A 25159-nucleotide genomic window follows, 5' to 3' on the forward strand; every position below is an offset into this window, starting at 1 on the left:
GCAGAGCCAAATAGTAAATTCCTGGCATGCTGTGAAAGACTTCCACTGATTCTAACATTTATGTTTTTCCTGGAATCAGTGTGAAATAGGGAGCCAACTTTCAATAAATAATCAAGGAGTTCTGGAGACAAAGGGGCACAATGTAATGAGAGACAGAAGGGAGTGAATCACACTGCTGAAGCTGCATGCCAGGAGAGGCAGAAGCACCGGGGGACAACTGCTCCCTTATGAAAAAAATAGAAATGCACATTACTTCATATTTTACAACCTTCTATTTGACTAAGTGGAGCACGAAACAGTTTGTTCCCAGGCATGGCCCAGCTGGCCCCATCTTAACTCAACTGCCTTCAGAGTGAAGGGGGAATCCTTCACCGACCCTTGGGATGCCTTTACTATGCTCTTGGCTGCTCAGTGTCAAAACCTTGCTGGTGGAATGATTGCCTGGCACCTGGGACAGGTTCTGGCAAACTGAAGGGGACCTGTCTCCCTTCCCTCAAAAGGTCTTTATATTGTAGAGATGGAAAAGTCTCTCATTCTCCCTCAAAAAAAGCCCTTGAGGGAGATATTCCACATCCCTTGTGAGCCCTGCAGGGCCTCCAGTTTCCTTTGTCTTTCAAGGCCCAGCACAGTAGTTACGGTGGAGAGGTCACTCAGAGGCCATCACCTCTCTTTTACAGGTCAGAAGAGTGATGTCAGGTATCATCCTTTCAGCACTCCTAGCTCACAGCCTCGAGACGATAGGAGTCTTAGTATGGTCTGGCAGTTACAAATTGTAACTAGATCCATGAATTGCCAAAGCACAACTGAGCTAGCTGAGACGGGGCCGTGAGAGCTGAAGACCAGGTCACATGATCACAGAATCTAAAACAGGGAACCTTTAACCGATAATATAGTGCTGGACAGGCAGGGTAAACTGGAGATGCGTTTAGCCTTATTCTGCACATTTAGGGAGCAGTTTCTATCTCTTATGGAGCTAAACTATCAGAAAAGTGGTGTAATGCAGTGCAGAGTTAGACTCCAACCAAGAGTGATAGATTGCTGTCCATAGATTGCAAAAGGGAAGCATCCATGAGATGGGCTTATTATTCCATCAGCTCTCTATAGTCCTTAGTATGTGCAACAATTAAAAATAAAAGACTTTCCATCCCTGCTTTAATATCAAATGCCAGTTATGGGCATTTGAGATAAGTAGACTGTCTGTCCAGGGATGATACACAGTCATGTAAAACCCAGGGCAGGTCATAGGCAATTCATGTCTGGAATTCTTTGATGACAGTTTTGTCATATCTATACCCTATATAATGTAATGAATCAGCTTGTGGGTGGGGATATATAAAATGTACTCTTTATTCAGTGGAATAACAGATCAACTATGTCATAGACCTTATACTTCAAACAGCTAAAAGAGATCCCAAGTGTGAAAACTGTTGCTGTTTTGGAACAGGATACAGGTTCTATTCCTCACTACTACCATGAATTTCTACGTGGCCCCAATATGCAGCATTATGACAACAACATGGTCCTATATGGCCACTGATTTGTTACAGTAATTTTCATCTTTTGCATAATACACTTATGCCTATCATACAAATAGGCACAATCCCTATTGTACAGCTAGCTGAGGGATTTGTTAACAAAATCAAGTTTTGCACTTAAACAGAGAGCACCACAGAAGCCAAGTGTTTGCCATAAGCAGCTTTGTAAGTTCCAGCCCACAGCAGGTGTTCGGGGTGGGTCACCTTACCATCATTGATCTCTCAAGTTCTACCTCCTGGAGCAACTCTGCAAACTCCTTAAAGGATTCAGCTATAAAGAGAAAGAAAAAGGAAAGAGCTGATTAGTGCAGATTCTGGTCAGATTAGTGTTGAATTTTAGCCTCCTGATTGCCACATTCAGTACAACACTCCAAGCAGCGCCAGAGAAAAATCTGGGGTTTACTGGCTGACACCCCATCTAGGCTGGATGTTTTCAGATCCTATATAAACACAGGCTTTCCTTTCCTCTTACCCACTGAACACACCAAACCCATGCTCATAATTTGCCTTACAGGCTTAAGTAGCAGGTTGAAAGCTTTACACTTCAACTTTAATGAAGACCTCTGAACAAGCCTGAAAATCTTGCACCACCTTTGTCACTTTGAAGGCTCCCTGCCCATTCTCTCAGCATTGACCAATTGCTTAATCATTCATGGTAAGAGAGTATGATCACAACTGACATAAATGCTGCTCCATGGGTTGGCCAGAAGAATGGAACAAGAGATGTCCTTTGACTGAAACTCTGCCGGAGGCAGAAAGCACTGACTTCATCAGTCACTGAGGAAGAATCAGGACACCACTCCCTGTTGTCAGTCGCTGGTCCCTTATGGCAGGAGCAACATGGAGGTTTGTCCTTCATGGAGCTTCGTTTATTTAATCAAAAGGAAAGAAAATTCAGTCCAAGAAAGCTCTCTCCTCCTCCCACTCCACAATCATGGGCCTTGAGGAAGATGACGTGAAAGCCACAAGAAATACTGGGGGCTAACACTCAGGAGGTCACAGTCTCATCCTGCAGACTGATCTGATCATTTTAATATCCACATTCTGGGGCAAAGACACAGTGTTTATTCCTTCTAAGTGAGAAGTCACCAAGGCGACACAGCAGAAGTAATCAGAGCATATTAGATTTGTCTCAGAAGAACTGGAAAAACTGCTGCTGCAGGTTTGATTTGGTTCATTGCGGAATAACGAGGAAACTAAAGAGTGAACAGGGAAATCAAACAGAAATATTTCATGCCCAGTGTGGCTGAGCATATGGAATAAGTTACCAAGCAAGGTCTGTGAAACAAATAATGCCAGGAGGGTGGGAAAGTGAGAGAAAAGTTCAATGTCTCTTTCTACTGTTGAGGGAGGTGGCAGGTAGAATGCAGCACACTCCACTCCACCAGTTCCTATGCATAATCCTCCCTCTACCGTCTGAGCGCTGCACAGTTGGTGCCCATGAGACCCTGGGGAGGGGACTACAGCCAGGTGGAGAGGCTGGAGTTGGAGGACAGCTACTGGAGGTGCCAAGCTTCCTTCCTCAACTACTGCCATTGTCTGTACAAATGACTGTGGAACTTCTGTTCCATGCCTTTGTCCCAACTCTTTAGAAAAAAATCGGACACCTCTGGAGAGGGGAGGTGTTGCAGGGGACCGCATGAAGAGCTCTGGCAGCAAAGCTCTGGAACAAGCTATGCTACTGGGGGAGATCATGTTGGCGGTTAAAGTAAAGGAGTCGGCGCTGTGTGCAAATGCCTGGAAATCACAGTGGCTTGGTCTGATTTGCCCTTCACCTTTGTCAAGGGAGCTAGGGCAACACGGGGAGGATTTGAGAAAAGTTGTATACGCAGATGCCGCCTCAGTGCCTGCAGGAAATAGTCATACGCACCCTGATGAGTGTGGAGTACTACACAGAGCCCTGTGGAGAGGCCCTCTCCATAAACTCTGCAGAAATTCTTACTGCCCCTCTATTTACACTCACCCCTGGTTTGTTTACAGTCCAGGCCCTCTAGTCCCAGAAGAGTTATATGTAGCCAATTAGCCCTAGCGGAGTAGACAGGAAATTAAATCCACTAAAGAATTTTTTTAGAAAAGCTTTGGCTTTTAACAAAACAAAAGCTCAGAGCACTTACAAGGGAGAACGTCAAAGGCAACAGCTCTATAAACTGATCTAAGTTACCAGTGGTTTAGCACATCCTTAGCAATGTGTCCAATAATGAAGAATGGAAGCATCGATGTGTACAGGGCGACTTGTACACCAGTATCTTGTTTTGCAGGTAATGTGTGCAGAAACCATTTCTCGCCCTAGCTGCAGGCTAAGGGCTCTACCCAGCATTCAGAGGGACATCGGTATCTTAGCAGCAGCTCAGGAAGCCTGTCCATTCTTTTGTTTAAAAACCAGATGTAGCAACTACTGCGCAGCAAATGAATGGTTGTTGAGTATTATAGGGAGATTTACTGTACAATTGCTGAGACAGACAGAAAAAGAAAAACCACCAACTTGTGACAGCCTAATTCCACTGTCATCATCAAAAGAGCACCTTCCTTGTTATTAGTCACTGATTCTGAGTTCTCCCCCAAAAGAGAGAACTTTAAATTCCTGAACACCTAGCTTCAAGCTGGCTGTGATGGTCATCATAGTCTACTGGTGACCAGGAGCTGAGTCATGCTAACTTTCAGCATGGTCACCAATGGCTACATGAAATCTGAAGTAGCCACAGGTTTCAAGAGGTTAGAGGCAGGGAAAATGAGGGCCAGAGTGGAAGCTGTCATCACTGAAGAAAAATGCCATAAATCCCTAAAATGGTGGGCACAACATTAGGGTCTAAAAACCTCAGGGAATTGTTCTTCCCTTGCTGCACAGGGAGGATTTATGGATACATTTCCTCAGGCACTCTGGAGTTACCCATATAACTTACCTATGTGGCAGTGGAAGAACAAGCCCACTTAAACTGCTAAAAGGTGACCTGTAAGTGATTTTTTTAAGTCAGGTTTGTGCCCCTTCTGCTGTTTTATGGCATGTAAAGAAAGCCTGAAAAGTTTTTTTTGTTATTTTTATTCATTTGCTGTTCACAAAAAGGGTTTGCCATTTTTAACATCTCCTTTTAAGTTATTTAAACATGTCAAGTCTGGTTCTCCCCAGTTTTCTGGACAGCTTCTTGAGGATTTCAGTGATGTGGGTGTGAGTTCTCATTCCCTATCAAAAAGGGTGGGATAAAGGGTTTCTGAATCTTCAGCAAAGACATCCTTTCTCCCAAATGTTCAATAGGTAGTGCAGTTAATAAGGTTTTTGTTACTTCCTACTAAGTGATGCCAGTTCTCCTGATTTTACCTTCAGTATCACGATGTGTGACATTTTGAAGCCCCAGTTCCTAGAGGCATATGAATACATGAGAATCTCAGCTTTCATTTAAAAAAAGTAAATTTTCAGGTCTTATATTGGGAAGAAAAACTGGAAAACATGAACCCTAAAAGGTCAAAACAAAACAAAACAGAAATAGACAAAAAATCAGAAGGCAAATAAAACCCGCAAAATGTATTACTTCAAAAATTTCATGATTTTTAATTCACTCATGATTTTCAGGGGCCTGACTCATGATTTTTGAATGGATGTGGTTGGCTATGCTCCAGTCTCAAAACAGCCTCACTAAAAATTAATCATATATCAGTGTCTTGTAAAGCTGTAATTTCCTCAGTCACCTTAGAGTTTCCCAGAGTAGACAAGACCTAAATGTCTAATGAGGAATAAAAGAAGCAAAGGTGAGGAAAAAAACCCTTCAAATACTTTGCCCCACCTAGTTCCTGGTACCATGGGACCCCTGATTCCTGACTCAGATCTCTACATGCTGTTGGAATATAAATAATAAAAGAAAAAAGGGGGGCAACAAGAGGTACAAGCCTAATTTGGTTTCCTTTTACAGTTCATCTTTAAGTGACAATAACTCTTGCAAGTTTCCCATGCTCGTTTAGACAGTGAAACCTGCACGTATGGCCAAAGGATCAACCACAATCTACTATTTAAACAATCTGCTATTCTAATAAGGGTGGAGTCAATTTGTGCTCAATCCATTTGGGGCACTCTCTTAAGATGGGAGGTTGACTATTAAGGGTTGTGTCTTGAGCAAATTTCACTCCTACGGTCTTTTCAGCAACAGAGCTGTTTACACCTCTGGGGGCTTTCCAAGGAGCTATGCCTATTGCCTTTCTGCTATAGATATATGTGAAAGCATAGCTCTATATTGCTGAAACTGTTCAGTGACATTGTAAGTCATCCAAAACTATGCAATAAAGACACATCAAAAGCAATTAAGTCACCTCATGGGAAAGCTCCATCTACAACAGGCAACACCAGTGAGGCGTCTTCCTCCTGAGTCACATTTGAAGCATTCAACTTCAATATTTTATAACAATGCGTTTTAGATTTGTCCTAATGTATCTTCTGAGCCTTGCTGTCTGCCTCCATAACAAGTGCAGCATTGTTCACATTTTCAAATCTAACACACTCTCCTAGGGTTTGATTAAAAAACATTCTATGGATTGTTATATTACACTCCTAGTTCTGTGCAGCACATCTCTGAGCTACCAGATCCTACGCCTGGGGAGTATCTTGACACCAATTACAAATCATCATGTCATAAGAATTTTAAAAATAAAATGATTAAAGCTGCTGCTGCGATGTCCATCCCATGCTCCCATTTTCAGACTAATGGGAGATTTTCAAGACGGCATTTTTCTCTCACCCTTCAGGGAGAGACTGAAGGAACTGGTGTGGAAGAAGAAATACAAGCCACATTTCTTCGTGCTGAGTGATCAGAGAGGATCTCCTTAAAAAAAGATCACTTACTTGGTTCACAGCTAAAGAACTATTTGGTTTCATTTAAGTTTGTGTGGCCCAAGTTCTGACCCTGTTATCTTCGTTCTTAGATCTGTTTGCAAACACCTTATACAGAATCTAATTCTTGATAGTCCTCCTCACCCTCCCAAACCTCCCACAACAAATGCTTTACTGTTACAGTGCACCTAGTGCTGGGGAAAGGTGCCAGCCTGACAGCTATGGAGACTGAAGCCCTCTTTATTCACGGAACAGGTGCTCCACTGAGCAGATGCAGTAGCAGTGCATGCATCCCCAAGCTGACTGATGAAGAGGCTCTGTTTTCTTTCCCCCATAACCACTCCAGAGTGGTGGGCAGACAGGCTACACATTCAGACTGGTTTGCTGAGCTGGAAATTTCTTTTCTTTTGGATTAACAGGAAAGAGACACTTGCTTCTTGGATAGCTCTTTGCTTCAGATCCTTCCGTTCCTAGGTCTGATTATATGCACTGTTTTCCTCTCCATTATCCAGCATCACATGCGTTTGGAAATTCAATACCTCTTTTTCCATTATATTTGAACTCTGACTCTTTTTCTGACGATTTCACCTATGAGCTCTATGCTGAAGGAAATCAGATTCTGAAGGGCAAACCATAATCTGCTCCAAAGCGCTTACAAAAGGCAGCCTTTGCTTTCCTTCCTTCCTGCCCCCTCTGATCCAGGCTCAGAGTCCCTCTCAACATTAATGCTGTCACACATCTGGGCACAGTTAAACAATAATGTGAACCTGGCCTGAATGTGAATTAGCTTTTTTCCTATCTATGCACCCAATCCTGCAAGTGCTGTGCACTCTCAACTGCCACTGACACCACCGGGAGTGGAGGCTCTCAGTATTTTGCAGAATCAGGCTCTGTGACATTTCCATGGGATCCAAAACAGTTCTCCTGTGTGACTCATGCAGATTCATGGGCCGTACTATCACATGTCCTGTAGCCTGCTGCGTTTTCCAGCACAACTAAGGAATTCCAGAACATTTTACGAAGCCCTCACGTATTGGTGTCACCACAACAACAGTTCCCAGACTTCAAAACTGCTAGTTCATCAGTGGTGGTTAATCCAAGGGCAGATTAATTTTAAAAAATGCCTTTTTTAGGAAGTTTATTCCATTACTTTTAGCTCCCTGGATGCAGCTAGCAGATGTTTAATGGACAAAGAATTCACTGGATTGGCAGGAAAGTAAAATACACAGAAACCAAACCAGAAACAGAGGTGTTGAGATCAGGGAAATGCTGCTGGCTGTCCACAACAAAGCTGCAGCTTCAAAGGTATATTGGGCATCTTTTTCAGTGTAATGGTTCATGTTAATTTTTTCCCTATGGGTCACTGGCTGGTGCTGATTCCAGGTCACTATAGGGATTGCATACAGCATTTTAAACCACAGCAAATTTAGATCTAGGAGCACTGTTAATCTGGTTTGGAACATGCAGCCAAGTGCTCTGAGTCACACTATCTTGCCCAGGTACAGAGAGGGAATAAGGCAACATGTGATAACACTCTAAAGAGGTCACCCATAGGGTACTGCAATGGAGAGGCTCACTACTGGACTACTGGAAGTCATTTTCAGTCTTTGGCAATACGGTGAAGGATTAGAGTTATAAAAATGATCAGGTCAAAATTAACCTACAGCACTGTGTGTCAGATTCTAAACATTAATGCTTGAAGACATATAAGATGTGCTATAAACTATGTTTGTGACTGCAACTAAGAGACCCATGCACTATGAACCAAATGGCGTCTTAGAAACATGGCTCCAGGTTCTGTGCAAGGAACAGAAGACAGTTAGTGCTAGACTCTGTTATGCAATGTCACGATAAAAAGGAGATAAACTTTTCTAGGTAGGTGAAAATCTACATTGAAAGAAAAGAGTACTTACCAATATTAATCTCATCATCTGTTAGTGTGTCCCCAATAAAGTCAAACTGAAAGGACTGTAGAGTCTGAGAAAATTTCTGCACGGCATAAGAGTAATCTGGAAAAGGAAGATTGAAGGTTGAATATTTATGTAATCGAGCAAGTATCCTGGTGATGAGTATAGGAATAGTTTTCATCTGCAGAAACATGTGAAATCTCACATACACTGTTCACCATTTTGGGATACTGTCAGAGAATTTGACACCACTAGTATTGTTTATGGGGTCCAAGAGAGGTTAGCTGTTCATGGGTGGTACATTGGACCTTTTCTTTCCATCCCCTGTGAATAAATAAAATGTAAGTTGAACATTACGGGTCAGATTTTCAACTAGTGTAGATCAGCATAGCTCTATTCAGATCAGTGGAGTTACTCTGATTTACAGCCGCTGAGGATTTCATCATGCTCGGCGCCTAATTTGTCATTCACAGTGTACCTCAAAATAAACCTCAAGCTTTGCTCACAATGTGCTACCAAACACCGAAGACTACCCATCCTGACATTTTAAACAAAGCTTTCAAAAATATAAGCGAGAGTTTTTATGTAGCTGCTTTATTTTCCAAAGTACTGAGCACACAACAGTTCCCACTGGAGTGAAGAGATACTCAGCACTTTTCAAAATCAGGCCACTTAGTCAAGCTTAACAGCTTGTCTACATGAATGAACATCAATTTGCAGCAAGCTGGAATGTGAATCTGCTGCGGACTAACTACCTGTGCACCCTGCTGATGTGCATTGACGTTCATGAATGCACTTTGGTCCTAACTAACTGTTAATGAACATCAGAAGGCATACATGGATTGTTAGCACATGAAACAGTTGAATTTAATAAGCCTGGGGTTCTCTGTGCTCTGCAGAGCACTTCCAGGTAGCACTTGGATCTATTTCTGTCTCAACCGTGAAGAAACTGCTAATCTTTAAGATAAGACACTTCCTGATGGCCACTGATAGCCCAGACCAGGACTATTTTTAGGCTTTCCAGAGACATTTCTGCCCAATAGAATCCTTTCTCTGTACCCTGTGTGGCTGCTTTGTGTCTTTGTCAGCTATGCCATTGCTTTAAATTCAACTGATCACATCTGAAGTGGAGCCAATGGAGGGGGAACAAACACTCAGACGAACAAATCCGAATTGCAAAGTTATCTGACAAGATTAGAGCAGTGGAGGCTGCAGGTAACATTCAATCTAAAGAAACAGCAATTTGTGCACCCTGGAAGAATCAGCAACACAGACACAATATGGAGGTGGGGGGGAATAACCAAGTAGCCGCATAGTAAAGTGACTTTATTTTTACCTAGTCTTCTAAATATTGTCTTAAAATGAGTCTATGTATGAAGGCATAAAGAAGGTGTGGGATCAGGATTGAAAGGTGGAGAAGGGACTTGATCCATAAGAGGACTTTAAAAGTGTTTCACAGTATAAAAGAATTTGAAACCCACCGTGATGAGCAAATCAAACAAATATCTGCTGGTCCTATCTTCATATGTAGAGCAACATGTGTTCTTTGTGTTTTGTGGACTCCCTGTACGAACAAACACATGGGATAACAATGAAAGTGTCTGAGCTTGCATGTGCCACAAGGGGTGTGATGTAGACAGTAAAGCGGAACTGAGTCCAAACAACAAAGTTTGCTTTTTGATTTACATCAGAATTTTCCTGGAATTCAGGGAGGGGCAATCGTCACAATTCCAGTCTGGACCCATTATAGGAAATCCTGAGGCAGAGTTCAGATCTGTATTAGAAACTTACCCAAAGGCTAAAAACTGTGAGAGTACAAGGGCAGGACATAAGGTTCCAGGTCATTCCCCACTGTAAAATACAACAAGGGATTCTTCCAGTAAGATGGCCAACCATCTGGGTATGCATAGGCCAGATTTTCAGTCCAACCTTAACTAGGCCTCCATTTTTCTGGGTGGTAAATTCTGGACACAAATAGCTGCAGGTGCAATTTTCCTCTCCAAGTTTAGGCCATTCAGGATATATCTACATTGCAACATAAACCCAAGCTTTAGCCCAGGCTGAAATCTAACCTGCACTTGGGTCTACACTGCAACTACACTAACCCAGGGCTTGGACTCAGGGTCCCGGGACCCTGTAGGGCTGGAGGGTCTGAAATCGAGTTAAACTGGGACCCAAGGTCTGAGCCCTATTGCTTTGTAGTGTACATGAAGCCCCGCTTGATTTGGGTCCCAGGAGTCAGCCAGAAGTATCCCACAATTCCATGGGACAACTTCCTTAGTCCTCTCTATCCCAACAATCTGCAATCCACTCTACTGAAAACGGAAGGCCGCCCCCACACCCCCTTTATGAATGGCAGCAGCTCAGGTCAGATAACACATATTCTTCTGATCACTGATCTGCAAGCACACTATCAGGGAACTATGGGTTATGCAATGGAGAGCAAACTGATCAAGTCTTTTGCAAAGCAAGCTGCTTCAAACTTCCTGTAATGTGCAGGGAAGGCAGTAAACTTTTCTCACAATCCACCATAGTCCTAGGGCTAGAGTGGCCACATTTTGTGGAGTGGTCCTAGGGACTCTGGGATATGGTTACTTTGACTCAGGTCTGTGCACTGCACGGTGAACACCAGAGCCCTAGGTTCAAGCATGCATTGGAAAAGTCTTAATGTAGGGTTAAAATACAAGGTAGACGCTCAAGCCCAGGGTTCCCTAATACAGGTCACCTGACTCAAGTCCTACTCACCCTGGGCTTACATTGCAGGATAGACATACCCTTAGGGCTTCTCAATGCAGAGACACTCAAGAAAAAGGTTATCCAAATTAACTAAAGGTATTAATTTAAAATTGATTACTTAAACTGCATTAAATTCCTGCGCAGACAGACACACACATTCAGAATGAAAGTGAGGTGAATTAAACTAAACCGGACAAAGGTCACTTTAATTCTAAATAGAGCAGTGATTCTCAACCAGGAGTATGCATAAAAAGCAGTAGCAAAGTCAGCACAGACTAAATTTCATACAGACAATGACTTGTTTATACTACTCTATATACTATACACTGAAATGAAAGTACAATATTTATATCCCAATTGATTTATTTTATAATTATATGGTAAAAATGAGAAAGCAATTTTTCAATAATAGTGTGCTGTGACACTTCTGTATTTTTATGTCTGATTTTGTAAGCAAGTAGTTTTTAAGTGAGATGAAATTTGGGGGTACATAAAACAAATTAGACTCCTGAAAGGGTACAGTAGCCTGGAAAGGTTGAGAGCCACTGAAATAGAGTATCTACACAGGGGTTTAACACAGTTTAACTAATCCACTTTGAAGTCATACCTTTAGTTACCTTAGATTAATTTTCCTGAGGGTGTCCCCATTGTAGATAAGCCCTCAGGCACTTAGGGCCACAATTTCAAAAGTACCCTCTGATTTGGGGTCCCTCAATTTGTGGGTGCCCAACTTTAGACGCCTTAGCCCTGCAGCAGAACCTCCTACTGACACCTTAGCTTCCAGTGATGGGCTTTCAAAAACTAAGGAACGCAAAATTGGAGGCCACTTTTTTAAAATCTGGGCTGTCAGCCCCATTAGAAAGTGTGGCCACATGAGGCCTATCGAAGTGACCTAACCTGTATTAGAACACATACACGCCTACCTACCTATTTAGGGTTCCTTTTTCCCATATATTTTCTTTGCATAAATAGCAGCACTTTTAGACACATTCTTTAGTTTAGATGGAATGTTGGCTTTGGTAAAATTACTACTTTTGGTTGATGTTTGGGACACCTTAACAAAAAAAAAATATCTAAGGTGTTTGCTAGGTGCCTATTATCTTAGGCTATGTCTACTCTGACGGCGGCAAATTTGCCGCCACCAGATCAACTTATCTAAGATTGACTGAGCGGTCAGTGAAGACCTGTTCAATTGATCCAGAAACTGATGCTGTTAATCCATCCCCGCAAGTGGCGCAGTGCAGTGAAGACGGCGCGCAGAAGAGAAGCACAGCAGTTGACGGGAGTTATGCAAGTTTTCTGCGTAGTTTGCGTAACTCCCGTCGACTGCCATCGAATCGCCGGGGTAAGTGTAGACCAAGCCTTAGTATCTGAGCACAGAAAGAGTCAGTTTACATCTGTAGTGCATTTAGAAAGTACAGTACAAAGACCAAATCCTTATTCTCTCAGGACCTCCAGATATGGCCTCAAATGATGGGCAAATCTTTCTCTCCACTTGAGACAGGGTTAGATTGAGATCAGAACTCGACTAGTGATAGATCAGTCAAGAACACTCTTAAAACCTGGTGTGTATGTGTGTTCTAAAAGGAAGGAAAATGTGCAACATGGTGAAGGGGTTTGCGATTCCTTCACTACATGCCATGAAATTAATTTCCCCCCTTACTTCAAGCAGCCTTGTACCCTGGTGATATAGAAAGTGACTTTAAATCTTGACCTTAATCCAGGTGACCAAAACAGTTTTGAAAAATCTTTTACAACAGCAGCAGGGGGTGCAAAAATATGCAGCTCATGCTGTTCCCCCCCCCTCAGCTTCAGCAAAGAGTAAGGTTTCTGCAGACATGTTTCCCTCTCCAAACTGCAGAGGAAAATCGGACCGAGATACACACACGCTCTCTATCCCTACTCTCAGTCTATGCTTTATCAGAAAGCAGAAGGCAAAAACGCTGGCTGTATCTGAGAGGGGGGGGGGGGTGGTATCTATAAATTTTCATTTGCCTGGCCTGTTGGCTTTACTAGCCAATAGTAGATCTAATCAAGAGGAAACAGAAGGGAGGGAGAGCCAGAGTTCATCAGATGCCCTCTGTTCCACTTCAGAAGGCTTTAACGAGGTTGGCGATTACATTCTGCTTCTCCCGTACACAGAATTTTCTGAAAACTGAGCAAGAGGAGGGGTGCAGTAATTAAAGCAGAGTCCAGCTCCTCCTCTGTCCCATGCTGAGCTGGGCTATTAACATGGTGATGTCCCACATGACCTAAATCCTACTTGTCTGGGATCCAAGTCAACATCAATAATCAACTTTCCATCTCCAAAGGCCCCATGTACATCTGGCCCCTTATATTGTTGGAAGAGCTAGGATCGTTTTCTACTCGCCTGACAGTAACTAGGAAATGGGGCAGGCTGCATCCCAGCAGTGTAGGGATTTCAGCTGGGGGTTGGACAGTACCTGCCAAATCCTTCCCTCTGTGCCACCCTACAAGCAGCTAACCATCTGGCAACTTGATAGCTTGCTTGCAGTGGTTGTTTTTCCTGCTGCTGCTTCTGTTTTGCTAGTGCAAAATTCTAAACAAAAAGCAAGCAATTTCTCTTTAATAGACACTGTAACGGAGGTTTTTAGTGCACCTATCACTGGAATAAGTGGGTCCTGACTGCCTACAGAGCAGCCTTGTAGTCAAGGACCTTCACTATTATCACAGTAAGGTTGCCCTCCCACACCCAGCATGTCCTGTGTTCTTTTCAGTTCCAGAAAGTACACAATGATACTGTACTTCCTGGCTACGCTCACTGACCTCAACCATCGAGACTCCAATATTATTAGATGAAACGCCGATCGTACTGGGATGAGCTGGTGACTACAGCGAGATAGCGGGATGCTAGTCTCAGTTCTGTCACAGACTTGTGGAAGTCACGTAACTCCTCTATGCCCTAGTTTCCCCACTTGTAAAATGGAGAGGACAACCCAGAACTCTCTCAGAGTGAACATGTAAGGCCTGGTTTATCAATGCTAGGAAAAGTGCTTCAGGAGGCCTAGGTGACTGGTGTAAAAGAAGAGCAGGATATTATTGAGAATTCTGGGGCTTGACTGCCGTATAATTGGCTTTATGCAAGGGGGAAGGGAAGGAAATTCCAAGGAGATCCACACCAATAGTTTCCCATTTCCCATTCATCCTCACAAAGCTTGGGAACAAGACCAACCATTCTGCTCGCTGAGGAGAGAAGGATGTGGTGTCCCCTGGGATCAATTCAACAGCCTTCCTTGGGCAGTCACTAGAGCAATGCTAGGGTTTCCCCTCTCCAATCTAGAGCACAGGCATGGGGGCTCTGCAGTGCTCTGATCCTGTCATTTTGGAGCTCATTTAGATATCAATTAATGGAATGTCTGAACTGACAGCTCTGTCACTTTTAGAGGGCTCTAGCCACTTTCATACACAAGACATCTTGGTAAGTCACTCAGGTACATTTCTGAATTCTCCTGCCTACTGTTATGCTGGTGGCATAAGAATTGAACACCGTGGCTGCAAATGGAACACGAAAGACATAGAAGTCTCAGAAAGAACACAGCTGCTTGTAAAGGTCAGAGAGAAAAAATGCCTGAATTACAAGGAATTTGGATGAAAATACTGTTGAAACTGGTCTTTGCAAAGAACCCAGAGGACTCATTGGGGAAGCTAGCCAGCACTCTCTTCACTGCCCTCCTCCACACAGCACAGTTGCTCTTAGAGAAATTGGACAATATTTGTTCCTTGTAAGCCGGCTGGCCTTGAGGGAGCTGGTCAGCATCTCTTGACTATTGTTATGTTTCCGTACATAGCATAAAACACGTCCTTTAAATCTGAACCAACTTATTTCAGAGTGACAAAAAACAACAAAAGTAAAGTCTCCATGACAGAACCCAGTGTACAGGGCCCCCATGTGGGGGAGAAAAAGGGAACACTTTACTGGGGCCCGGAGGCCCTGGGGGGCCTGGCCCAGGCTGCAACCCCCATGGGTATGTGTGTGGGAAGGGGCCGTGTTACAAGTTTGTACTGGGCCCGAAAAAATTATGCTTGGGCCCTGCCAGCATGTGTCTCCTTTGTAATAGCCTGCACTGCAGTAATGGATGCGCTCTTTGCAGACAGGCAGAGTCCTTAGAAATGTAAGTGTGCAGCAGATAAAACAAAGATACTGCAGTTTCAACTTGCATATGCCACAGCTGCCCTCTGGGCTTGGGGAACCTCAAGCAGAACACAGGGTACACAGGTAAATGCCAGGAACATAAATAACACTGTATGAGTCATGGCGTCACAGGGCAGCTGACCCCAGTAAATGAAGAAGGTCCAGCTCCCTGTGCCGGGACAGGTATGCCTCTTTGGCCAATTAAAGAGGGTAGGACAGAATATGAGGGCTATAAAGGATCAGAGGGAGACCCAGGAAGAGAGAATCAGAACCAGTCAGAAAAGGGCAAGTGAGAGCTGCCTGGAAGTGAGGAGGAGGGTAGGTAAGAGCTGTCAGAACCTGTACGTTTGGGACCTGGGTGAAGACTGAAGACAAGGAGAACAGCAAGAGGGGTTTGCTGGCTGGCATCCCCGAGCCAGAGAGCCAAGGCGAAAGAGATGAAGGCAGGAGAAGCTGCAGCGGGAGATGCTTGCTGGCTCCAAGCCAGAGGGCCAGGGCCAAGGACTGGAGAGGGTTGAAGGCAGGGGAGCAGAGGAGGAGCCTAACCACTGATGTCTCCAGAGCTGGAGAGCTTGACCTAGAGGAACCATGAGATGGCCTGACAAGGAGGCTCCTAGCAGAGGGGCTATGGCGGTTTCCATTGGGCAGAGCAGGGTGTACTCCAGTTGGAAGGGCTGAAGTGGCTCTCCTGGTACAAGGACAGGGGAGGACTGATAGAGTCCTGACATGGTCAAAGGCGCTGGGGTGTGATACGTGGGGTATCGTGGGACAAGACATTGGGTGAGCTTAATGACTGTTTGCACTGGGGTGAGAAATGGATGTTTGGGACTTTTATTGTGGATTGTTTTGAACTATGTTCAAGGATAAGCTTGCCTGGAGTTACTGGGGACTCTGAGAGGGAAAACTGAGGCAGATGTGCCTGTCATGTAGTGGCCTGCCGCAAGAGGGTGCTCCAGCAAGGACAGCCCTAGAAGATGTGGGGTTTGGCTAATTCAGATTAAGATGCAGTGAAAGTGATTTTGCTGAATGAAATTAGGAAATAAAAAAATGGACACTCAAGGGGGAAAATTAATATAGATGCATGTGCAGTCACCAGTGGCACAGAACACAGAAGCTCTTGGTACTTTAAGATGGTTCTCACGAGCCTTCTAGATGCTAGAGTCTTTAAACAGGTTATGTAATTGTTCCCCTTCCTGACTTCTAGCTAGAGCCCCTAGGGCTACAAGAGGATCTTGGACAATAACAGCACTGACAAGAACTCGCCCTTCACTGGAAATTCCCACCCTTTAAAATCAAAAGAAGAGGTCAGTGAATTAACGATTTCCAGGAGGATGTTGCTGCTGTAACAACTCTCAGGATTTGTTCAGTGCTGGAAGTTACAAAAGGAGAAAGTGATCCGACTGGAGTCTCTGGCTTTCCTGACATGATTCTGAGCGTGCCTACATTTCCCCAGTGCCCAGGCTACACAAGCTATGGGACCACGCTGAGCCGCTCTAGAAACCTGTGGGCAATCAGCAGACCTTGGGGACAATAGCAAAAATCCTATCCCAGGCCAAGAGAAGAAAGGCTTCTTCATACGCATGAGAGAGAGCCCTAAGTCACGAGAGGGATGGAAACTAAAAGAGCATAAAATCCCTTCTTTCCAATCAAAAGCCTTGTTCAGCAGTTTCCTCTATGGGGCCAACTCTTAGGTCTTGAATGGAGAAATTCAAAGCCTGAATGTAGCTATTTAATTACCAGCTGCTAGGAAAGCCTTGAGAGAGCATATGAACTGGTGAACTTTAGCACAAAGTGATATCATTGACTCCATGGAAAGCCTGGGCAACTAGCTCACTCTCAGCCCCTAGGAATTCGCATACTTTAGGCCAAATCTGAGAGGCCCTTATTCAGTTTTTACTTGGGCAAACCCCTTTTCTCCCTCACACCAACTTCTCTTCTCTTTGCCTTTAAATTTAACTGATGCAGAGATCCAATTTTTCATCTCTCTCAATACCTTTAATAGCTCTCCCTGTAATTCTCTTTTCCTGCTTTGGATCAACTTAACATGTGGCTGCGTTCCAGCTAAATGTCTCAAGAACAGGTATATTTCTCATGACCAACAAGTGTCTCCTTGAATAACTCCATCTGGAAACCAATAGGCAGCCAGTGCAGATCCTGCAATACTAACACCATCTGCTCCCAGAGAGAAACATTGCTTACCAATGTCTGCTGCAGTTTCTTGATACATCTGAAGATGAAGCCTCAAGCACAATGTGTTGCAACAACCAAAACCTGAGGTGACAATGCCACAGGTGATGGCAGTTCAGCTCACATCTAAATGAAACAGTTGCATTCACCGGGCCAGATAGAGGTGCAATAACCGTCCTGACCATCACAGCTTCCTGCTCATCTATTAGCCTCTGGGAAACTAAACAGACCTCTAGATTGTAAACTCAAACAACCAAAGGTGGACATACACCCTTAATACAAGAAGCAACTGTTATCCTCATCATGTCTTCCCAAAAAACAAACAAATGTCCCCGTCTTACCCAGCCTGAGTCTCAACCAGCTAGTTCTCATTAATATGTACAGTAGAGGCTCGTTAGTAGCAACATCTTGGTGCCCTTTTGCTAAGTTGCTCCTTAGTGGCTGTTGCTGTTATGGGGTGTGTCGTTTGCCCAATGGCGTATGAAGAGTTAAGGGAGTTTCCAGAAAGGGTGAGGCAGCCACATTGTGGGGGGGAGTTGGGGCGTGGGATAGGAGAACCCCAATTTTGGGGGGAATGGGGCAGGGAAACCCTGCATTTGACAGAGGAGTCCCCAGCCGGCAAAAAGGACAGGGTGAGGATGCTCCCGCTGGCAGCTTCATGCCACCCTGGCAAAGGATGGCTGGCTGGGGAGGGCACCGTGTGCAGCCTGCAGTGGAGAAGGGGTGGTTCCTAGTACAGACAAAGGAAATGGAAGGGGGTCACGTAACAGGCCAGTGCCCTGGGGAGGGAGGGTCGCCCGATCCCCCAATGCAAAACAGCACACCCACACCCCACCACCGGCAACCGAGATGGAGGCAACAGCTCAGTGCATGGGGGGGGGGGTCCCTGATACTTCCTCCCCCCCAATAAATCCCTCTCTTCCAGGTCCTTCCCCCCAAACACCCCCTACACATGCTCTCCAGGCTCTGTCAGGCAGGGCAAGTGAACAGGGCTACATGCCCTACAGCTGCACTGAAAGGCCAGGATCGGGAGGGGAGCGGAGAGATGCAGTTTTTTTTGTTTTTTTTTTTTTTGGGGGGGGGGGGGGGGGCAACACCTTACATCGCCCCCACCCCCCACCCCTGGATGTAATGTCACTACATCACAAATGTTGCTCTTACGCAGCGGCTATGCTGCTGTTACCAAGTGGACAATTCACGGTAGGGAAAGTGTTCCCAGGGGAAATGCTGCTCGCAAGTAGCAATTGCTCTTACAACGGGTTGCTGCAAACAGGCATCTGCTATATTGTGGAATGAGCTACAGTGCAGGATATCAAGGTCCAAAACTACTGTCTCCAACAGCCTGAACTAAAAGAAGCAGGAATACTGTCTTGCATACCCACATTTCCAAAGAATCCTGTCGATGAAGAGCAGGATTTGACACAGCTGGCCAGTTCAGTGGTTTGTGGGCCAGCCCACCCTCTTTTATAAGAAAACAACACCCCTCCAGTCATAGCGTGTGTCCTGGCACATGAACCATGTTCATCTTCCAGCACATTCATGTGAGCTATGGAGGGATTCTGGCTGGCTACTCAAGACAGTTTGGCAAGGACTCAAAGGCGACTGCTGCACCCTTTTTCCAGCTCATGTGCCAGTGCAGGATTGAGCCCTAAAAATCATTTGGAAAAATGCTGCTGCACTTACCATCTTTAGATAGCTATCTGGGGGTTGGAGGCAGTGCGGGAGAGGGGACTTGAAAATCCAAAACCAATAATTTAACTGAAAAACACAGTATAACTGGTTTAAGTTACATTTTCCTTTTGTAAAAATTGGTCTGTGCTGAAACTTTATTTGCCAAGTTTCAAGCAGAAGTAAATACAAGTGGACATGTAATAAACCAACCCACAGATGAGCTTAACGATTAAAAAAAATGATAACAGTCCTTTAAATACAGCAATTGAAAATTGTTTTGCTTGGTGCAGGAAAAGAGAAAGATACATATCTTTCTCTTTATGCAGATGTATTTCCATCCTTAACTTTAACAGAGTCTGTGCCTGTGAATGGCTTTAACAGTGATTGGCTTAAGTGAGTACACACTGCCACCATCCCACCTCCCAACTCCAGTCTGCTTTTGTCATTTGAACAAGTTCTGTGCCTATTATCTCAAGTCCTCTCCTCCCTTAGTTTAGCAGCCTCTCCTCCATTGCAGTGGCCCCACGAATACTATAAACACAGCAGAGAAAATTACAAAACATTTCAGACAGCATCAGCTGATTTTTCATAAATGAAAAAATGGACAAAAGAAAAATTATAGCAAAAATTAAGAAAAATCTGTAGTAAAAGTAACCACCAATTCCAGAGCAAAGTTTAGTTTCCAAATTGCAGGAACTCTCTAGACTAGCTTCCTAGCTGTCCTCCAGTCCTAGGCATCCCACAACGGACTATGCCAGGTTTCCATCCTGGCAGACTCATTCTTAAGCTTCTCTGAAACATAACAGAGTGGGAGCTTTGCCTTCCACCTCCTGAATCATTTTGACTAAGCAATTAAAGTTATGGCAACAGAGCATTGCTACATTCCAATGATCCATTCTGTAACAATGAAAGCCAGTTATGAGATAGCAGGATTATCTTAATACAGGTCAGCACCTCATCAGCCTTACAGGACTCTGGATTCCTCAATATTCTGAAACCATCCTTTGTTTGCCGAGTGTTCTCTTGTGACATTCCAAGAACACTGGACCGCAAAAGAAGTTACTTCTCCTCCTTGTGCAACATTGGGGATGCTACCAGAAGGCAAAATAGGTCAGATTTTAAAGGGGCCTCAACCTCGTTTCGATTTTGTGAATACATATAATAGCATTTACGTGTAAAGCCACTACAGTGTGGATGCAGTCAGCATTCTAGATGTCAAATACTAGCATTTGCCCCTATAGTTAGTTGTGATGGCAACATCAGGCTCAATTAGCCAGTACATATTATTGGGGGTTGTATGGATAGCATCTTACGCATTAAGTAGTTGTAGTAGGAAGGATAGTATCTTATGCACTACAGGCCTGATGCAAAGCTCACTGAAGTCAAATGGGAGGCTTTGGATTAGACCCTATGCTTGTGTCATAGCCACGTCGCCTGTCAGGTCTCTGTCCCTCGCACCCCACTTCCAAGTTAATATGCTTCAAGAAGTAACGCTGACATTGTGCATCAATTTAAATTAAAGTTTCTCCAACAGGCATTTTCTTTCGTAACTGCATACATTTCATTGAATTTATGCTAGGGATGAAGGTGACTCCTGGAATTTTGATGGCACCTGAACTGGAACTTCAGGTAACCCTGCAAGTTTTTTTTCACAATAGGAGCTACAGCAAATTCTGATAGATTAGGAACACCCGGTGGCCTCACCTACTTGGCGGTGCCAGGGCTTCATTTGTGCCAGGGCTTGCCACAGCTGAGCCCCATCAACTCTAGGTTTGGTAGTTCATAGCCCCGGCACCTCTGGGCTTGCTGCGTCAGTTATGAAAGTAAAAAAATTGCTTGAGCCCAGCACCCTTTTCTTTACAAATTAAACACTGGCAGTGTCTCTTAAGTCCCAGATGGAAAAAGCCAATTACAAAATTGCATTATTTGGAACAAACAACACAAAGGGAGAGTTTACACTGCCTTAAAAATGTATATTATGTTACTAGGATACAGCACGTCTCACACATTCTCGCATATGTCTGAGCTACAGAAACACACAGAGAAAGAGACAGGGAGAAGAGTGATGAGTATTTTAAAGCAAGGTTCTTGATGTCTGAAACAGTCTGCTGGTTATTTCCACATTAAGCCCAAATCTCAGAGCAATAAACTGTGTATTTGAATCTTACACAGCAACTCAGGGGGAATTATTTACTAAAGTGACACTATCGCTAACAGTCGCCATTCCAAGGTAAAAATGACAGGTTTAGAGGACTGACAATCAATTTTCTCCTACAGAGAAACATATTCTCCATTTTTTATTCGACAGTATGGCCTAGAGAATAGAGCACTAGACTGAGACTCAGTAGATCTAGGTTCTACTCCAGCTCTACCATTAGCCTGCTGGGTGACATTGGGTGAGTCACTTTAATCTCTCTGTGCCTCAGTTTTACCATCTGTAAAACAGGCAGAATGATAATCCTCTGTAAAGTACTTTGAGATCTAACAGTGAAAAGTGCAGAGCTAGGTATTATTATTTATACAACACCAAAAGGGTACTAGATGCTTTATGCACATATAAAGACCGGCTGCTGCTCCAAAGTAGTCATATTCTAAACAGAGAATAGGAAGTAATATAGGGGATTTGAATTACGTTCCATGGGCGGTTCCATGGCCAAAGGAGAGTGAAAAAATGGAGAGAATCTACCTTCATCCTCTGCCCCCCCAAATATGGTGACAAATAGTACTCAAGTTTTGTAAAATATGACTTAATAAGGAGAGGTTAAGAGAACCAAAAGGCACAGCTGAAAGAAAAGTTCCTTGAAGGGGGAAATAGTTGTCCGTACAAAAGGAGAGTGGATGGTTTCTGTGATTATGACCATGATTTTGCCATAAGCTCCCCATGCTTAAAAGAGATGGCATGTAGAATCTAATGCTTTAACATTAAATCTATGGAAACAAATAATTATATAAGAAATAAGTTTAGAAAAGAAACAAACAAAGCTGGAAAAAAACCTGTTGCTAACGTATGTAATGTCTCTTGAAGACAGAGATCATTTAATGAAAACCAGATTCCTAGCAGACCTGTTATTGGACTCCACATGTACACAGCTTTGGCTAAGCACAAATTTCTGACATATTATACATGCACAGAAAGAACAGTCTTGGGCATATTATTGTGAGGGAAATGTTTAATGACAAATAAAAGAGGAATGATTTTGGCAGCTTACTCTTCTATAAAAATGATAGCTCATTAAAGTCAGTACAAACAAGATAATCCAAAGACATTTATCTGAGACGGGCCAGAACCTTGCAGGAATTTTGCAGTCCAAGCCCATATCTGTGGATTATACAACAGACTTCATGCAGAGCATCACCAAATTATTTTCAGAGGAGCTCAGTAGTAAGATGAAGAGGGAATGAAAGGGAGAGATGCAATTGGTGGCTCCTAAGCAGAGGTGAGATTACATAAATCAGAAAGTGATCCCGCTGTGGGGAATGAATGGCAAGAAGGTGGAGGGAGGGAAGGGATAAGGCTGAGACTGAGGGCACAACGTGAACAAGCTAAAGAACGGGTGGCTAAGAGATCAGAGAGGCAGGAAGGGGCAAGTCAATGGAAAGATTTAAAGCAATCCGGGGCCATTCTGGTTTGGAGCTGGCTAGAAAGAATGTAGAGATATAGGTGGGTGGGTATTCACAGCAAAGGACCGTGTATTTTCCTTCTTTTAAATGGAAAGTCATTAGTTTTTCTTTGACACAAATGTATCTGCTAAGTTTATCATTCTTTATTCCCCTCCATTTCATGCCTAAACAGCGAGGCTGCATGAAAATGATAGAGGCTGGAATGGAGATTCCAGCATCTCTTCTATTTTCACATGATCCCATAAAATCTGTGGGAAGCCTAAGAGTTAGATGGAAGAATTTTCTGTTTTCAAGCCAAGGATATGGCCTCAAAAAGCATACAAAATTTAATTACTGTTCTAGTGCAGGAAATGTACTATGGCTTTGTTTCAGTCTTAAAGGGCTCCAATTAATCCTGGCACAACTCCACTGGTTTCAGTGGAGTTGTACCAAAGATCAGTTTGGTCAGAAACATTTTAGGCCTATTTTTCCTTATAGTGTGCGGTGAATCATGAGATTTGTTTCACAATTTGCAAGTCATATAATTTTATTTTATTTTTTCAGTCGGAGGTCTAACCTCTCTGCTTTCAAAAACTGGCACAGGATAACATCAGTTACATACCATTACAGAGAATTGGGATTGGGTAATGCATGTCAGACAGTTACAAAAATAATTTAATTGCTTTGAAATGGAACACTAAAAATCTTCATAATACACTGTCATGAATTTGCATGTCTGTTTTTACAGCCCACTGCCCTCCAGTGGATGGAATTGGAATTGCGCAAATGTGTGTCATAGGCCCTATATTTCAATCTAACCATTAATAAAGGTTCTTTTTTAAATCAAGTGGTGGTGACCTGGGCTTTTGAACAAGGAGAACTGGGATTCTCTGCTGGCACCATGAGTTTCTGAAAAGGAACAAAGTATAGCTTAGTGACAACCGTGCACTAACACTGCCATAGATTTTTCATACTAATAATTAGAAAGAGCAATAAACCACAAAATTCTAATTCAGAGTTCAACATCTCCCGGACCAAAATTTAAAGGTGCTTAAATCTGGAGGTTTGAGTAGGGTCAACCTCTATTGATAAACTCCTTATCAAAATAAAATACGTTAGTGGCTGTGTTGATTTCACCAATGCAGCTTTTAGAGTCCAGACAATTGTAGTGGAGTCTTGTGAAATACAACGCTTATCAATACAAATTACTATAAGAAACCGTTAACTTTCCATTGCACTGGTGAACAGGATGAAGTAATTGGATACAAATTACAATCACATAAAAAAGCTGCTATCACACACGACTGAAGTGTCATCCATAAAACGAGGAGTCAGAATTTAATTTTTGTATTTCCAGGCTATTGAGAGCTTTATTATGGAACCTTAACGTTATCTTCGTATCATATTTGTATGTAATTATACTGTATGTGGCTGGACATAAAACAACTAAAATGTTACACGTGTAAAATCATTAATTTTCTGTAACTTTATAATTTCCTGACTTTTTGTGCATTTAAACTCATTCATAATGGACTTAATTTCTTCAATCAATCAGTTATTATCATAACAGCGGCCATACTGGGTCAGACAAATGGTCTATCTAGGCCAGTATCCTGTCTCTGGTAGTGGCCAGTGCCAGATGATTCAGAAAGAATGAACAGAACAGGGCAATTTCAAGACAAATCCATGGTTATCCAGTCCCAGCTTCTGGCAGTTGGAGCAAAAAGCTCATAATCAAGCAATTCCCCAGACTGCATCTTGCATTGTGGGAAGAATCACTAGGCAGGCTCCTGAGGAAACTCAGCTGCTTTTAGAATGAAATTGCTTCCTATTTCTGGAAAGGTACAAGCTAAATACTTTCAGATCCACTTTGATGCTACTGGGTCAGATCAACATTCTTCTGACAGACTCACATTGGAAATCCTCTTGTAATTCTAAGGGTGGGGCATCACAGAAAGATTCCTCAACTGCAAGTGACAGGTGAGATTCAGCAGCTGCTATTTTTAATTTAATTTGCGATTCCTCAAATGAAGGTGACACTTGGTAAGTTTCTCTCTATGTACTTATATGGTCCTCAATTACTGCAGTATTCCAACAACTCCCATGTATGTAAAAAACAGAAATAATAATAACCCGCTAGTTAAAGCTATAGGTATCAATAGAAGCTCTTCATCAATTAAATGGGAAACAGAGGCCCATGTTTGATCTGCCTCATTTAATACCATGGAGTTAGGCACTTGTAACATGCTGAAGAGCATGTTATAGAGACATCGATAGAAAGAAACATTATATTTTGGACATAATTTTTAAAAGTCCAATGTCCAAAATAATCATTGCAGAGCATATACTTCAAACATGTTGAGACTCGACTGTCTGTGTAATTGTCTAGGTTTAATAATGCATATATATTCAAAGGACATCAAACCACTTTACATGATTTAACCTCACAGTATCCCTGCAAGGTGATCAATTACCATTATTATCTCCATTTTACAAACTGGGAAACGGAAGAACAGAGAGGTGCCCACATTCCAACAGCAACTCAGTAGCAGACATG

The 25159-nt window shown here is 43.2% G+C and overlaps 1 protein-coding gene across 5 annotated transcripts in view; it reads right to left on the reverse strand.

Annotated features, from left to right (window-relative positions):
- OPHN1 (oligophrenin 1) overlaps nt 1-25159 on the reverse strand; it is a 116663-nt gene that overhangs the window by 55941 nt on the left and 35563 nt on the right. For 4 of the 5 annotated variants that reach the window (XM_067548317.1, XM_067548316.1, XM_067548318.1 and 1 more), the window contains exons 4-5: nt 8262-8357; nt 1745-1806 (exon numbers count right to left, since the gene is read on the reverse strand). In XM_067548317.1, the coding sequence (XP_067404418.1) occupies nt 1745-1806; nt 8262-8357 (158 nt within the window). Of the gene's footprint in view, nt 1-1744; nt 1807-5831; nt 5856-8261; nt 8358-25159 lie in introns of those variants that run through there. The other variant, XM_067548320.1, reaches the window with a different exon arrangement.

This window comes from Emydura macquarii, unplaced genomic scaffold, assembly GCF_026122565.2.
Source record: "Emydura macquarii macquarii isolate MOO-44397 ecotype Brisbane River unplaced genomic scaffold, CSIRO-AGI_Emac_v2 contig_1253, whole genome shotgun sequence".
In the NCBI taxonomy this organism is placed as follows: Eukaryota; Metazoa; Chordata; order Testudines; family Chelidae; genus Emydura; species Emydura macquarii.